The sequence below is a fragment of the Pipra filicauda genome, unplaced genomic scaffold (assembly GCF_003945595.2).
Source record: "Pipra filicauda isolate LSUMZ 115617 unplaced genomic scaffold, ASM394559v2 scaffold71_size5581439_pilon, whole genome shotgun sequence".
NCBI classification, from domain to species: domain Eukaryota; kingdom Metazoa; phylum Chordata; class Aves; order Passeriformes; family Pipridae; genus Pipra; species Pipra filicauda.
In genome coordinates, this window is record NW_024104887.1 from 1411020 (window position 1) to 1426838 (window position 15819).

Genomic DNA, 15819 nt, shown 5'->3' on the forward strand with positions numbered 1-15819 from the left:
ATTCCAGGATGGGAAGAAATATCCAGGTGGGAAGGGAGCTCAGGGCAGGGCCTGGTGTGAGCTCACACCACGCTGGGCAGGGCTTGGAGACCTCCAGGAAAACTTTTTATTCCTGACGTGTTTTCCCTGACTAATTCTGGCTGGTGGCCCACGGGTCTGGGAGACAGGGATCAAAGAGCCAGGGAGATAAAAGCCTGACTGAGCAGATGGATGAGCAATCCTGCCATTTTTTTTGCAGGGATGCTTCATTCCAGAGGAGGAGTCTGTGTCTGCTCCATCCATGTGTGTTTGTGTCCCAGCACAGCTTCCCTGCAGGAATCCACAGCCTGGATTAATATCCTGGATTCAATGGAGTTCATGTATTAAACAGAGTTAAACTTGTGGAGTCACTTCTTGTTTGGTGACTATTTGAATATCCAGGTGGGAAGGGACCTCAGGGCAGGGCCTGGTGTGAGCTCACACCAGGTTGGGCAGGGCTTGGAGACCTCCAGGGAAACTTTTTAGGGCACTTCTCGTTTCATGAATATTTGAGCCTCGGGAAGCTCAATCCTGACCTGGGAAGTATTTTCCACATGAGAGAGAAGTTGGGACAGAGCGAGATCACAGAATCCCAGGATGGTTTGGGTTGGAAGGGACCTCAAAGCCCACCTTGTTCCCCCCCTGCCACGGGCAGGGACACCTCCCACCAGCCCAGGTCGCTCCAAGCCCCTCAGCAGAAGTTCATTTGCTCCACTCCGGGGCCTTGTCCTGCTGTTTGCTGGGAAAACATCTTTCCCAGGAACAAATTCCCTCCCTGCACCTCGTGCCTGTGGCCTCCTGTCACCTGGCTGAGCCCCTCCATGGAGACACTGGCCCTGCCTCCTCCAGGACCATCCCCTTGGGGTGTGAGGGCAGGGATTTGTGCCTTCACCTTCTCCTCTCCAGGCTGGATGTCACCCAGGGCTGGATGTCACTGAGAGCTGGATGTCACCCAGGGCTGGATGTCACTGAGGGCTGGATGTCACTGAGGGCTGGATGTCACTCAGCTGCTGCTTTTGCTGGGACATCCCAGGATGTGTCTGGCTTTCATCCCTGTGGGAATGGACCAACATGTCCCAGGAGGAGCAGTTGAGGGAGCTGGGGGGGCTCAGCCTGGAGCAAAGGAGGCTCAGGGGGGACCTTCTGGCTCTGCAACCCCCTGACAGGAGGGGGGAGCCAGGGGGGGTCGGGCTCTGCTCCCAGGGAACAAGGGACAGGAGGAGAGGGAACGGCCTCCAGCTGTGCCAGGGGAGGCTCAGGTGGGACAGGAGGAGGAATTTCCTCCTGGAAAGGGTGGTGAGGCCTTGGCAGGGGCTGCCCAGGGAGGTTTGGAGTGCCCAGCCCTGGAGGTGTCCCAGGAAGGCCTGGCCGTGGCACTCAGTGCTCTGGGCTGGGGGACAAGGTGGGGATCGGGCACAGGGGGGATCCATGGGCTGGGAGGGCTTTTCCAGCCTCAGGGATCCTGGGATTTCACTGAGGGCAAGAAAAGACATTATTCTTCCTCTTGCTTGGCTGAAAGTTCTCAATCCCTAAAGCCTGATACACTTTTTTTGGCAGGGTTGTGTTGTCCTGCTTTGATGTTGTATCAGAACTTGGCTGATTAAGACATGGTGAGGTCTGGGCAGCTTTAACAATATTCTCATTTTGGTAGAAAAAAAAAATGAGTTTTTCCAAGTTTTGTCACGTCTTAGAGGGAGAGGAAATGAAGAGGAGGAAGACAAGTGCACACTGGTTTGTTCTGATGCTGCCAAGATACTTTGCTGACCCCGAAATGTGTTTTAAGACACTTGTGTTCTGTCAGGTGACTGTGTCTGGGATTGGAAGGCCTCTGCCCAAATCATTTGGGAATGCTTTGTAGGATCCTGGCGTGTTTTTGAGGCATTCGTGGGAGAAAAATGGTGTTGAAGGGAAATGCATTCCATGTGGAAGGGAAATGCATCCCACGTTGGGAGAAATCCAGGCTCTGACAAAATCCTACACTCCAATAAAGCTCTTGAGCCACCCCAGAAGCAGGAATGGGGATGATCCAGTGTGGAAACCTTGGAAAATGGGGGTTTTGCTCTGGATTTGGGGAGAATGGCATGTCCCGTGTGCTGAGTTTCATCATTTGCACTGTGTGGGCAAAGAATGGAGATTTACAATATATCACTTCTAGGGGAGAGATGGAACAAATCCCACCTCTGGAGTCCCTTCTGATCCACCCTCACAGACCCACGGTGCCCCACAGCCACCACAGGACGTTTTGAAGAGCAAACTTATTAAAAACTAAAATTCCTGACAACGAAAACTCTGGGAAGTCCCAACAAAAGGGCAGGAGGATCAATAAACCACCTCCATTTCTCTCTGAAAGCCTTTTATGAGCTCACCCATGACCTTCCAGCCTGGGAGAACACCCAGACCTGAGATTATAAAAATAAATGGACTCACTCAACTCTGAAGCTCAACTTTTCCCCACAATCATTCCCAGAGCTGTAAAGTTTTAGGGGAGCACCCTGGGAATTTATGACAGTGGATGTGCTGTAGGATGGGTGTGCCTGGCTAAAATCCCATTGAAATCCCATCCCAGAGGGCATCTCTCCATAGGAGAGATGTGTGGATATGTTCCAAGTCCTGGAAAAAAACAGAATCAGGGAATTGTTTAGGTAGGAAAAGCCCTCTGAGATCATCAAGTCCAACCATAATCCCAGCACTGAACAATGTCCCTAAATTCATCCAGATCAACTTGCTGGGAGCCCTTCCCAGGACACAGAGAGGAAAAGCAGGATGGGAAAAAAAGGCCAAACAAAACAAAAAAACTCCAACATTTTAACCTTGGAATACTGGAGCCAGAATCCCTGGAAATACCAATATTTTCACTTGGAATGCTGGAGCCAGAATCCCTGGAAACCCTGACATTTTAGCCTTGGAATGCTGGAGCCAGAATCCCTGGAAACCCCAATATTTTAGCCTTGGAATGCTGGAGCCAGAATCCCTGGAAACCCCAATATTTTAGCCTTGGAATGCTGGAGCCACAGTCCCTGGAAACTCTGACATTTTAGCCTTGGAATGCTGGAGCCAGAATCCCTGGAAAACCCAACATTTTAGCCTTGGAATACTGGAGCCAGAATCCCTGGAAACCCCAACATTTTAGCCTTGGAATGCAGGAGCCGGAATCCCTGGAAATACCAATATTTTCACTTGGAATGCTGGTGCCAGAATCCCTGGAAAGCCTGATATTTTAGCCTTGGAATGCTGGTGCCAGAATCCCTGGAAACCCTGACATTTTAGCCTTGGAATGCTGGAGCCAGAATCCCTGGAAACCCCAACAGTTTAGCCTTGGAATGCTGGTGCCAGAATCCCTGGAAACCCTGACATTTTAGCCTTGGAATGCTGGAGCCAGAACCCCCCAAACAGACCTAATTCCACCCATTACTTCCTTAAACTGCCCTAAACCACCACAGAAATTCCAAAAAAAACCCAGCTCTGGGATAAAGAAATCCATGGAAGAACCCAGAAGTTCAAGCAGGTTTGTGAGAACTGTATTACAGGATTGTTATTTTTTAAAAATCTACTACAAAAGCAACCAAAAGTTCATTTATTTCCCAATCTGAGCCTTCTTTCTTCTATTTTTTCCCCCTTAACCTCCTTTTTTTAGCAGTTCACACCCAGTTTTTAAGGCCATAATTCCACAGGTCCTTCTAGAAATCCCGGCCTCGAACCGAATTTCCCGGGAATGCTGTTTGTTCAGCCAAAGCTTTTGTGCCAATGCTGAGCACGGGGCAGGATTTTATGTTTAAACTGACAGGGAATCCTTGGAATTCCATCTCCTACCCCTTGGAAAAATAAACTCCAGAGAGGACATTTCCTCTTCCCAGAAGGGAAAAGTTACCCAGGGAGAGTCAAATGGCCCCAAAAATGTGCTGCAGTTCCGAGGGATCTGGTTAAAGGAGGGATGGGAGAAGGTGCTGAGGAGGCAAAAATGGGACAGGTTTCCCAGGAATTAGGAATTGTTTAGGTTGGAAAAGCCCTCTGAGATCATCAAGTCCAACCATAAACCCAGCACTGAAGCATATCCCTAAATTCATCCGGCTCTACTTGTTGGGAGCCCTTCCCAGGACAGAGAGAGGAAAACCAGGATGGGAAAAAAAGCTTCTTCTACCAATATCACAGAAATTGGAGGGATTTAAATCCTTGGGGATGTGGCACTTGGGGACATGGGGCAGTGGTGGCCTTGGCAGTGCTGGAGGATGGTTGGACTCGATGGTCTGAGGGGGCTTTTCCAGCCTAAATGATTCCATGATTTCTAAATCCAAGGGCTTTAAAGATCTGTCAAACATCTCCCTGGCTCTGCTTCCCAACCTGATGTGCAGGAACCCTCACAGATGCTCTCCAGAATTTGTGTTCTCCTCCTGGATGGAGGAGCCATCCAAGCATCAGAGAATCCCACAATGGTTTGGGTTGGAAGGAATTTTAGGGATCATCCCATCCCATCCCATCCCCTGCCATGGGCAGGGACACCTTCCACTAGCCCAGGTTGCTCCAACCTGGCCTTGGACACTTCCAGGGACCCAGGGGCAGCCACAGCTTCTCTGGGAATTCTATTCCAGTCCCTCCCCACCCTCCCAGCCAGCAATTCCTTCCCACTATCCCATCTCTCCCTGCCCTCTGGCAGTGGGAAGCCATTCCCTGTGTCCTGTCCCTCCATCCCTTGTCCAAAGTGCCTCCCCACCTTTCCTGGTTTGAAGTCAGGTGTGGTGGGTCATCAGCCACAAAAAGAAAGTGAAAATACCCAGGGGAAAAAAAAAATCATGGAGAAGCTTCAGCACCCACGGAATGAAGCACATGGAATAAAAGCACATTCAGATAAAGGCACTGGGAAATGGAGGGAATTTTGAAGGGAAAAAAGTTCATCTGAGCCCTGATGATGCTTTGAGACAACTGAAATTTCCTTTCTGGGTCAGATTAGGGGATTATTGGCTAATCCTGAGGTTCAAATTCCACCTGCCAGAAGCTGTGAACTCCATTTCCCAAACGATTCTCCTGCCTGGTTCAGATCCTATTTCCAGCAAATTCTCTTTTCTCCTCAGCTGCTGTGTGAAAATCCTGATCCACAACGACAAAAAAGAGCTGGACTGGAGAGAAGGAAGGAGCCCCAGGCAAAATGTCAAGAAATATAGACACAAACCCAACCCAAAACTCTGCTATGTCTCATATTTCACTCCTAAACTCAGCATCAATTTTAGGAAGGATCAATCCACCAACACTGGAATAAAGATTTTCCTCCTCCAAAGGCAGTTCTTTGCCTTTAACAGAAATAATGAGGGGGAATCACAGCAGGAAGGAAAGAATTGGGGGTAAAAAAGAGCTGAGCTTCATTTCTTTAATCTACAGAGTAAATTAAAGAAAATTAGCTTCAGATGAAATGTTTGGTTCAGGGAGATTGATCCTGTCTGATGATGCCAATCAAACTCCACCTCCAAACCAACTGCCCACATCCCTGGATTATCCAGAAGGGGATAAACCACCAGGGAGACTTTCCCTCTGTCTGGCAGCAGTTGTTCTGCAGCCTCTTTTCTTTTCCTTTTACCCCAGACAGACGTTTGTCCTGTTATTTAGAATAATTAAAGCACAGGGACTAGTCTAAAGTGCCAGAAATGAGCAGAAACCACAGAACCCTCAAGGCTGGAAGAGACTTTCAAGATCATCAAGTCCACTTTGGATGGATGGAAAGGCTGCTCCATCTTCCCAACACAAAGAGGCCCCAAACCACCCTTGTTCCACCTCAGGGCTTTGATCCCAGCACAAGAGCCTTGAAGCAACTCTAACTCATCCCAGAAATGAGCAGAAACCACAGAATCCTCCAGGGTGGAAGAGACCTTCAAGATCATCAATCCAACCACGACCACAAGACACCCCTGGGTGAAAACCACTGTGCCACATGAGGTTTCTAACACCCTTCCAGGAGGAAGGTGGGTGGTTTTCCAGCTCCACTCACCTCTTTTTCCCAGGCTCAATAAACCAATTTCTCTCCACCTTCAATGGAAAAGCTGCTCCATCTTCCCAACACAAAGAGGCCCCAAACCACCCTTGTTCCACCTCAGGGCTTTGATCCCAGCACAAGAGCCACTGGTCCTTGAAGCAACTCTAACTCATCCCAGAAATGAGCAGAAACCACTGAACCCTCCAGGTTGGAAGAGACCTTCAGGATCATCAATCCAACCAGGACCACCTGGAAATGCAGGACCTCACTAAGTGGAAACCACTGAGCCACATGAGGTTTTTAACACCCTCCCAAGATGCAGGCAGGTGGTTTTCCAGCTCCACTCACCTCCTTTCTCCAACCTCAACAAAACAATTTCCATGGAAAAGCTTCTCCATCTTCCCAACACAAAGAGACACCAAACCACTCTTGTTCCACCTCCAGCACTTTGAAGCAACACTAACTCATCCCAGAAATGAGCAGAAACCACAGAACCCTCCAGGTTGGAGGAGACCTTCAAGATTATCAATCCAACCGTGACCACAAGACACCACTGGGTGACGACCGCTCTGCCAGGTGATGTTTCCAACACCCTCCTGAGGTGGTTTTCCAGCCCCACTCACCTCTGACGATGATGTTGGTGGACTTCTTGGCGGGGTTGCCGACGTTGTTGTTGGCGATGCAGCTGTAGGTGCCGGCGTCGTCGGCGCCGATGGCGGGGATGGTCAGGGTGCCCCCGTTGAGCACCGTCTTGTCGGGCAGCGCCCCCGAACTCCTGACCCAGGTGAGGCTGGGCCCCGGCTCCCCCCCCGTGGTCACGCACACCAGGGTGATGGCCTCGCCAGGGTTCACCACGATGGGGTCGTCCACCAGGAGCTTGATGGAAGGCGGGGCTGCAAAGCAAGAGGGAGCAGGGAATCACACACAGGTTGGGATGGGATCTTAAGGATTGTCTCGTTCCACCCCCCTGCCACGGGCAGGGACACCTTCCATTAGACCAGCTTGGTCCAAGCTGGCCTTGGACACTTCCAGGGATCCAGGGGCAGCCACAGCTGCTCTGGGCAACCTGGGCCAGGGCCTCCCCACCCTCCCAGCCAGCAATTCCTTCCCAATCTCCCATCTCTCCCTGCCCTCTGGCAGTGGGAAGCCATTCCCTGCGTCCTGTCCCTCCATGCCTTGTCCCCAGTCCCTCTCCAGCTCTCCTGGAGCCCCTTTAGGCCCTGCCAGGGGCTCTCAGCTCTCCCTGGAGCCTTCTCTTCTCCAGGGGAACCCCCCCAGCTCTCCCAGCCTGGCTCCAGAGCAGAGGGGCTCCAGCCCTGATGGATTCCCATTAATGGGAATACCCATTTAATGGGCGTTGACCCATCCCAGGGCTGGAAAGCTGTGACTCTGAGGATTGTCCAACCAGGAATTCCTTCACCAGTAATTCTGGGACTTGAAATCCTGTGGAAAGTCTGTCTGGATTTAATAGAGAAGATGTAAAGGATGTGAAGAAATCATGGAATCCCAGACTGGTTTGTGTTGGAAGGGATCTTAAAGATCATCCCATTCCATCTCTGCCATGGGCAGGGACACCTTCTACCAGTCCAGGTTGCCCCAACCTGGCCTTGGACACTTCCAGGGATCCAGGGACAGACACAACTTCTCTGGGAATTCCATCCTAGCCCCTCCCTACCCTCCCAGCCAGCAATTCTTTCCCATTATCCCCCCCAGATCCCCCATTTGCCAGTGGGAAGCCATTCCCTGTTTCCTGGCACTCCCTGATTTCTTGGCACAGCTCTGACAAGTCGTTCCAGCAAGGAAAGGGGAGAGAGAAAAAAGTGAGAAACAGGGAGAGTTATAACCAGGAAATCCCAGAATGGTTTGGGTTAGAAGGAGTCTCAAAGCCCGTCCAGTGCCACCCCTGCCCTGGGCAGGGACACCTTCCACCAGCCCAGGTTGCTCCAAACTGGCCTCGGGCACTTCCAGGGATCCAGGAGCAGCCACAGCTTCTCTGGGCAACCAGATTGGGATGGATGTGTGGAATCACTGCAGCCACACTTGGGAAGTAACATGGAATACATGGGATGGGTGCCAGCACAGGGGATTTTAAGCCCTGGAAGGAAGGAATTAGTAAAAAACTTCTTCTTTGGCATGAAAAGTTTGTTGTTCTCTTCGAGTCAGATCCTGCTCACTGAAAACCAGCCCTGATAATCCCCCCCCTCCATGAACTCCTTGGGACTTGGCTGCCAACTGGGAACAACCTGGAGAGCTTGAGGAGCTGGACTGGGAATCATCTCAGTTGGAACAACATCTCTTTGCCAGTGGAAAAGCTGAACAATCCGGCACTGAGGATTTTTCCCTGTACCCCATGGAACCTGCAGCTCCAAGGGAATTTCCATAATTTCCATGTAAATTCCATGGACCAAACCAGCCCAGGCTGATGGGAAGATGCTGCTGCTCTCAGAGAGGAGAAAGGGATTAAATTTCCTTCTCTTTTGTTTTACCTTTCCATGAAATATTTGCCCTTGATAAAAGAGGAGCCCCAGCAACGCTCAACGTGGAGGGGCAGGGCAGGGGCAATTCATTGCAGGACAGGGATATAAATACTGGAAATATAAATACTAGAAATATAAATACTAGAAATACAAATACTAGAAATACAAATACTAGAAATATAAATACTAGAAATATAAATACTAGAAATATAAATACTAGAAATATAAATACTAGAAATATAAATAATAGAAATATAAATAATAGAAATATAAATACTAGAAATATAAAATCCCACTCTGAGCTGTGACATCCTGTGTCATCTCCAGTGAGGGATCCACCCTTGCTGGATTCAGGCTTTGCTCCAAGGCACACTCTAAACTGCATAAGTGATGAGCCAATGTATAAATATATATATATGTATATTTTCCTAGTACAGGAAAAGCAGCAAGCCTAAATAAAGCCAGGCATGAAGGTGAAGGATTGACATTCCAGGCGAAGAACAGCAGGAAACGTGGTAATAAAAAAAAAGGAAAGGAAATGAAACTGTTACATTCAGAAATCAGATCACTCTCCTCATTATTACAGAGAGATATTCCCGTGTGTTCTGCTTTATATAGCAATCTGATTTCAATATTAAAGGAATACACACTAATCACTAGAGGCAAATACAAGAGTCAACTCTAAAATCAGAGTTTTCTTTATTTGGAGTTCACCCAGGGGGAATTTGCCTTCCCTGCATTCAGAGAACACAAGTGGGAAGTGTTTCATTTATACCTGTCCCGGCACGGAGAGAACAGGCTGGGGAATGCCAGGATATCCTGAGCTGGAAGGACCCACAAGGGTCATCCAGTCCAAGCCCTGGATAGGACACCCCAACAATCCCACCCTGTGCCTGAGGGGATCATCCAAACCCTCCTGGAGCTCTGGCAGCCTTGGGGCCGTGCCCACTGCCCTGGGGAGCCTGGGCAGTGCCAACCACCCTCTGGAAAAGACCCTTTTCCTGAGATCCAACCTGCCCCTGCCCTGGCACAGCTCCATGTCATCCCTCGGGTCCCATCACTGGTCACCAGCAGGAAACACTTTGGGGGATCAGGAGAGCAGAAGTTCACAAACAAAGCTCTCTCCTCCAGCTCCTCCTGGCTTGGGACTCTGCAGATCCTTCCCAGCAAGAATTCCTGAGTTCATGTAACTCAAAAGCAAAGAAATTTGGCTAAAAACAGGGACAGAAAACAAGTCAGCTCTGCCAACTGTGGCTGTGCCTCTTTGGTCACATCCTCACCTGGTGGATCCCTGGTTTGGGATTCCAGCTGGGAAACTGGGCGATGTTTTATGCTCACGTGGGTTTGTTTGGGTGGAGGTGGAAAAAACAGGGATTCAGGGATCCTGGATATCCAGGTATTATCCCCTGTGCCACCAGAACTGAGCTCCAGCCCTGCAGGGTCACCACCAACCCAGGGGAGCACTCAGGGGGCTCCTATTTCTCTCTCCTGGCTGGATTTCAGGATTTTTTTCGGGATGACTCTGGCAAGGAGATGCTCTTTGCTCTCCCCAAACATCCAGAGGTGAGTCAGGGAACAAGGGAACTGCAGATAAACCTTCAAAACTTCCAGGGAAAGACGAAAGGCCACCACCAACCCGGGCTGGTGGGGCAGTTCACCACGATGGGATGAAAGGGGCCCTTTGCCATCCATGGGGAGAGAGAGAGAGCAGGGATGGGATTAAAATGCTGGGACACATCCCTTTCATCCCTCAGAGCAGCAGGTCCATGAAAATGAGGGTTTGCACACAGGAGTTTCTCACACATTTCACTTCGTTCCCACAACCCCACAAGCAGAAATCCAGCAACTCACCGCCCTGAAAAACCTGATTTAATCCAAAAAATATTAAGAAATTCAGGAAGGTCATTAAGGTTTTCAGCAAATCGAGCTCAGTGGAGCATCCAAAGGGTCAAATGCCTCTTCTGAAGAGAATATTCCCAATATTCCCAGCAACAATGAGCCATTAGTTTGCTATTTCTCTGCCTGAATCTCTATAATCTGCATCATATCACAAAGCACCAATAACTCTGAGCCTCTGATTTCCAGCTTTATGGCACAACTGAGGATAAAACCAGCTCTGCTGCAATGCTTTGCCTGACTTATTGTCCTGGGAATGTTGCCAAGTTCCAGCAAGGAATGGAGAGTTTGGAAGATTTCTGGTGATCCCTTGGACTTCTTTCTGAGCTCAGCTCCAGGACCAGCCCAGCCCTGAGGGCACAAAACCTCCTCTCTCAAACAACCAGCACTGACCTCTCCTCCTTCCAACCCAGGTGAGGAAGGGGGGGTCAAACCCCCTCTGCTCCAGGGCCAAACACCAGCTGGAGACCTGTGGCTTCTGTCCCAGCTCTGAGGGGCTGTTCCAGCCAGGAAAGGGGAGAGGGAGAAGGGAGAAGTAGGGTCAGAGAATTCCCAGGAGGGTTTGGGTGGGAAAGGACCTTAAAGCCCATCCAGTGCCACCCCCTGCCATGGGCAGGGACACCTTCCACTAGCCCAGGTTGCTCCAACCTGGCCTTGGACACTCCCAGGGATCCAGGGACAGCCACAGCTTCTCTAGGAATTCTATTCCAGCCCCTCCCCACCCTCCCAGCCAGCAATTCCTTCCCAATATTCCATCTAACTCTGGCAGTGGGAAGGCATTCCCTGTGTCCTGTCCCTCCATCCCTTGTCCACAGTCTCTCTCCATGTTTTCTGTAGATCCTTCAGGTCCTGGAAGGCCACAATCAGGTCACCCCAAAGCTTCTCCTCTCCAGGCTGAACAATCCCAGCTCTCCCAGCCTTTCCTCCCAGCAGAGCTGCTCCATCCTCTGATCATCCTGGAGCCTCCTCTGGACCCATCCCAGCAGATCTGTGTCCTTACATATGTTCAGATCTCCATCCATCTCCACACCAGCTTCTCTGGGAATTCCATTCCAGCCCCTCCCCACCCTCCCAGCCAGCAATTCCTTCCCAATCTCCCATCTGTCCCTGCCCTCTGGCAGTGGGAAGCCATTCCCTGTGTCCTGTCCCTCCAGGCCTTGTCCCCAGTCCCTCTCCAGCTCTCCTGGAGCCCCTTTAGGCCCTGCCAGGGGCTCTCAGCTCTCCCTGGAGCCTTCTCTTCTCCAGGGGAACCCCCCCAGCTCTCCCAGCCTGGCTCCAGAGGGGCTCCAGCCCTTGGAGCATCCCATGGCTCCTCTGGACTCTGTCCAGCAGCTCCATGTCCTTCCTGTGCTGTTCCCAGGGCTGGAGGAAGCTCTGCAGGGGGGTCTCACCTGAGGGGGCAGAGGGGCTTCTGCAGGTCTGATTTACCACTTATCTCCTCTTTTTAACTCCACCTGGGAATTATTTCCCCTCCCAAACCAAAGGAACACCTCTAATTGCTCCCCAGGGGCTGTTCCATCAATGCAGCTGCAAAGTCTCCCCACAGAGCAGGAACACAAAGCTGGAGCACCAAAGGAGTCACAGAGACACAGGGACAAAGCTCCAGGTGACAGCAGGGACAGTGCACACGGGCTGGGCTGCTCTGCTGGCTGTAAAATCTCTTTTCCAGGTTTTTTTTTTTTTGGAGTAAAGACACATCAGCCAAAAGTTTGGGACTGTCTGAGGGAGGGAATGGAGCTCCCTGTCCTGTCACTTCTGTCCAGTGACAGCACCTCTGATCTGCCTCCAGGGATCTCCTCCCAGGAATCTCCTCCCAGGAATCTCCCCCTGTGCTTCCCATCCCTCAAACCCAAAGATTAGTCTCCTCCAGACAGGGAAGATTTCGATGGCAGGAGCTGGGTGACATTAATCCCCCCTTTAGGATGAGGATTTACAAATCCCATCAGGAGCCTGGGGAGGGGGATGGGCAGAAAGTGCCATTTTTAACAATATTCCCGTGCCAACCTCACACTGATCCCAGTGTTCTGCAAATCCTCTTCAATGCCTTTCAGAAAACTGAAACTTTGGCCTAATCCTCTCCTTAAAATGGATTTTTTTTTCCTCTTTTGTATTTATTTGTAAACTTTTGGGGCTAAACATCACGGGCAGCACAACTCTGAACCCTGTGATTCATCACCAGAGGTGGTTTTTTGCTTTTCTTTTTTGGGTCCAGCCTGATTAAAAAATGGAACAGGCATTTATAAAGATGACAAGATGATCCAGAGCAATTATGATAGTTGATGATTATACCAAAATATTGTTGAAGGACTATTAAACCTCACGCTTTAGGGCAGAAAATGTATCTTTCTCTCTGGCATGGGAGGCCAGGCTGTCACAGATCTGTCTCTGCACTCTCTCCCTGCTCCCTGCTGGAATGTCTCCTGCTGGCTCCTGTTCAGGATGGACAGGAGATGTGATCCAAAGGGACAATCCATGTGTTTATCCATCATTTGCATTTATAAACCATCCAGCAAAATTGAACTCTGACCAGGAGAGCCACGATGTGGTCCCAGCAGCTCCAGCTGGGATATGAAATCCCAGGATGGTTTGGGTGGGATCTTAAATATCATCCCATCCCATCCCACCCCCTGCCATGGGCAGGGACACCTTCTATTAGTCTGCATTGCTCCAGCCTGGCCTTGGACACTTCCAGGGATCCAGGGGCAGCCACAGCTTCTCTGGGAATTCTATTCCAGGGCCTCCCCACCCTCCCAGCCAGCAATTCCTTCCCAAGATCCCATCTCTCCCTGCCCTCTGGCAGTGGGAAGCCATTCCCTGTGTCCTGTCCCTCCATCCCTTGTCCACAGTCTCTCTCCATCTTTCCTGTAGATCCTTCAGGTCCTGCAAGGCCACAATCAGGTCACCCCAAAGCTTCTCCTCTCCAGGCTGAACAATCCCAGCTCTCCCAGCCTTTCCTCCCAGCAGAGCTGCTCCATCCTCTGATCCTCCTGGAGCCTCCTCTGGACCCATCCCAGCAGATCTGTGTCCTTACATATGTTCAGATCTCCATCCATCTCCACACCAGCTTCTCTGGGAATTCCATTCCAGCCCCTCCCCACCCTCCCAGCCAAGAATTCCTTCCCTGTATCCCATCTGTCCCTGCCCTCTGGCAGTGGGAAGCCATTCCCTGTGTGCTGTCCCTCCAGGCCTTGTCCCCAGTCCCTCTCCAGCTCTCCTGGAGCCCCTTTAGGCCCTGCCAGGGGCTCTCAGCTCTCCCTGGAGCCTTCTCTTCTCCAGGGGAACCCCCCCAGCTCTCCCAGCCTGGCTCCAGAGGGGCTCCAGCCCTGGGAGCATCTCCGTGGCCTCCTCTGGACTCTCTCCAGCAGCTCCACGTCCTCCCTGTGCTGGAGCAGCTCTGCAGGGGGGTCTCACCTGAGGTGACACAGGGGCAGGATCCCCCCTCACCTCCCAACACCCAACCCGATGGAGACACGGGAGCTTCTCAGGCATCAAATCCAACAGACTTAGACAGAATTCCTAATGCAGCCCATCCATCCCTGCCAGAAGGAGCCAGGACTAAATGGATCTATTGTCACCCCCAAAGCCACTTCCAAAGCTCCACCCTGGCTGGGCTCTGTCTCAGGTGATTCCCAGGATTAAGCAGATGGATGAGGGGCCATCCAGGTTTGCCCAGCAAAGCATCTCCCAGGCTGAACCTTCACCCCAGAACAGGCAGAGACTCAGCCAGGAATAAAAAAATCTTTCAACTCTGACAGGAATAATAAAACTCCCTATCAAACAATTGCCAGCTTTGGTAAATATTTCCAGGGGTGAGTGCACTGAACAAGCTTTTTAAACATCACATTTGGAGCCTGGAATGGGAACAGCTCAGCGTCCCACGAGCTCTGCAGCTTTCCTGCCCTTCAGGAGCCGGAGTTTGGGAGAGACAGAGCCACATTTGGGAGTCCTGGTTGGCTTGGCAGGGCACAAAGAGAGTGGCAGTGCCACTGGAGCCCCTCCCCAGCAGGAACAAGGCTCTACTCATCCCCAGGGAAACCATTCAGGGCACAGCTGCAGCCTTTTGAAGGGGTTTCCATTCAGAGGAGCATTCCCGCTGCATCCCGGGATTTCAGAGCCTGCCTGGGAACCCGGCAGTGCATGGAATGTTAAAAATGGGCACTTTCTGCCCACCCCCAGGCTCCTGATGGGATTTGTAAACCCTGTCCTAAAGGGAGGATTGATGTCACCCAGCTCCTGCCATCGAAATCTTCCCTGTCTGGAGGAGACTAATCTTTGGGTTTGAGGGATGGGAAGCACAGGGGGAGATTCCTGGGAGGAGATTCCTGGGAGGAGATTCCTGGGAGGAGATCCCTGGAGGAGGTGTTGTCACTGAACCTGGGTCAGGGCCAGATGTGACAGGACAGGGAGCTCCATTCCCTGCCTCAGACAGTCCCAAACTTTTTGTCTGATGTGCCTTTACTCAAAAGAGTTGTGCTGTGTGTGATGTTCAGCCCTGAAAGTTTATAAATAAATACAGCAGAGGAAAAAAAAATCCATTTTAAGGAGAGGATTAGGCCAAAGTTTCAGTTTTCTGAAAGGCACCTAAGAGGATTTGCAGAACACTGGGATCAGTGTGAGGTTGGCACGGGAATATTGTTAAAAATGACACTTTCTGCCCATCCCCACCCCCAGGCTCCTGATGGGATTTGTAAATCCTCATCCTAAAGGGAGGATTGATGTCACCCAGCTCCTGCCATCGAAATCTTCCCTGTCTGGAGGAGACTAACCTTTGGGTTTGAGGGATGGGAAGCACAAGGGGAGACTCCTGGGAGGAGATTCCTGGAGGCAGATCAGAGCTGCTGTCCCAGGTTGGAGAGCAGGAAGAATTTCTTTGCAGAGAGGGTGCTGAGCCCTTGGAATGGGCTGCCCAGGGAAGGGGGGGATTCTCCATCCCTGGAGGTTTTTAAGCTGAGACTGGATGTGGCATCAGTGCCATGGGCTGGGAACCACGGCGGGGTTGGATCAAGGGTTGGACTGGATGATCTCGGAGGTCCCTTCCAACCCAGCTGATCCTGGGATTCTGTGATTTTTTTACTGAAAGAAGCCCCTGCTGCTGCCTGGAATGGGGGTCTGAGACTGGCAACTAAAAAAAGCTCAGTCATTCGTGGAGCAGACAGAGAAAATCACGTCATAATTACAGCGAGACAAATAGCTGTGGTTTGGAGTGGATATATGGAATTGAGGAAATGTCACAATTCGCTTTAGGGATTACTGGAAATGCAAAAAAGAAAAACCAATAATTTAACAGCGATATCAAAGTGGAGGCAGAAAGTCACGTCCTTGACGACTCAGCTGTGATGAATAGGAATGAAAGGACATAATTTCCTCGGGTTTTTGTGCATTATTTGATAGGCAGAACTGAGGTAATAGAACATAATTGAATTATACTTCCATTTATGTGTGTGTGAGTGTGTGTGCAACCATTTCGTT

The 15819-nt window shown here is 50.7% G+C and overlaps 1 protein-coding gene across 1 annotated transcript in view; it reads right to left on the bottom strand.

Moving 5' to 3' along the window:
- The window catches only part of LOC113991046 (MAM domain-containing glycosylphosphatidylinositol anchor protein 2-like), a 189988-nt gene that overhangs the window by 102977 nt on the left and 71192 nt on the right, over window positions 1-15819 (bottom strand). Inside the window, exon 6 of the mRNA XM_039389294.1 lies at window positions 6601-6870. Within this exon, the coding sequence (XP_039245228.1) occupies window positions 6601-6870 (270 nt within the window). The remainder of the gene's footprint in view (window positions 1-6600; window positions 6871-15819) is intronic.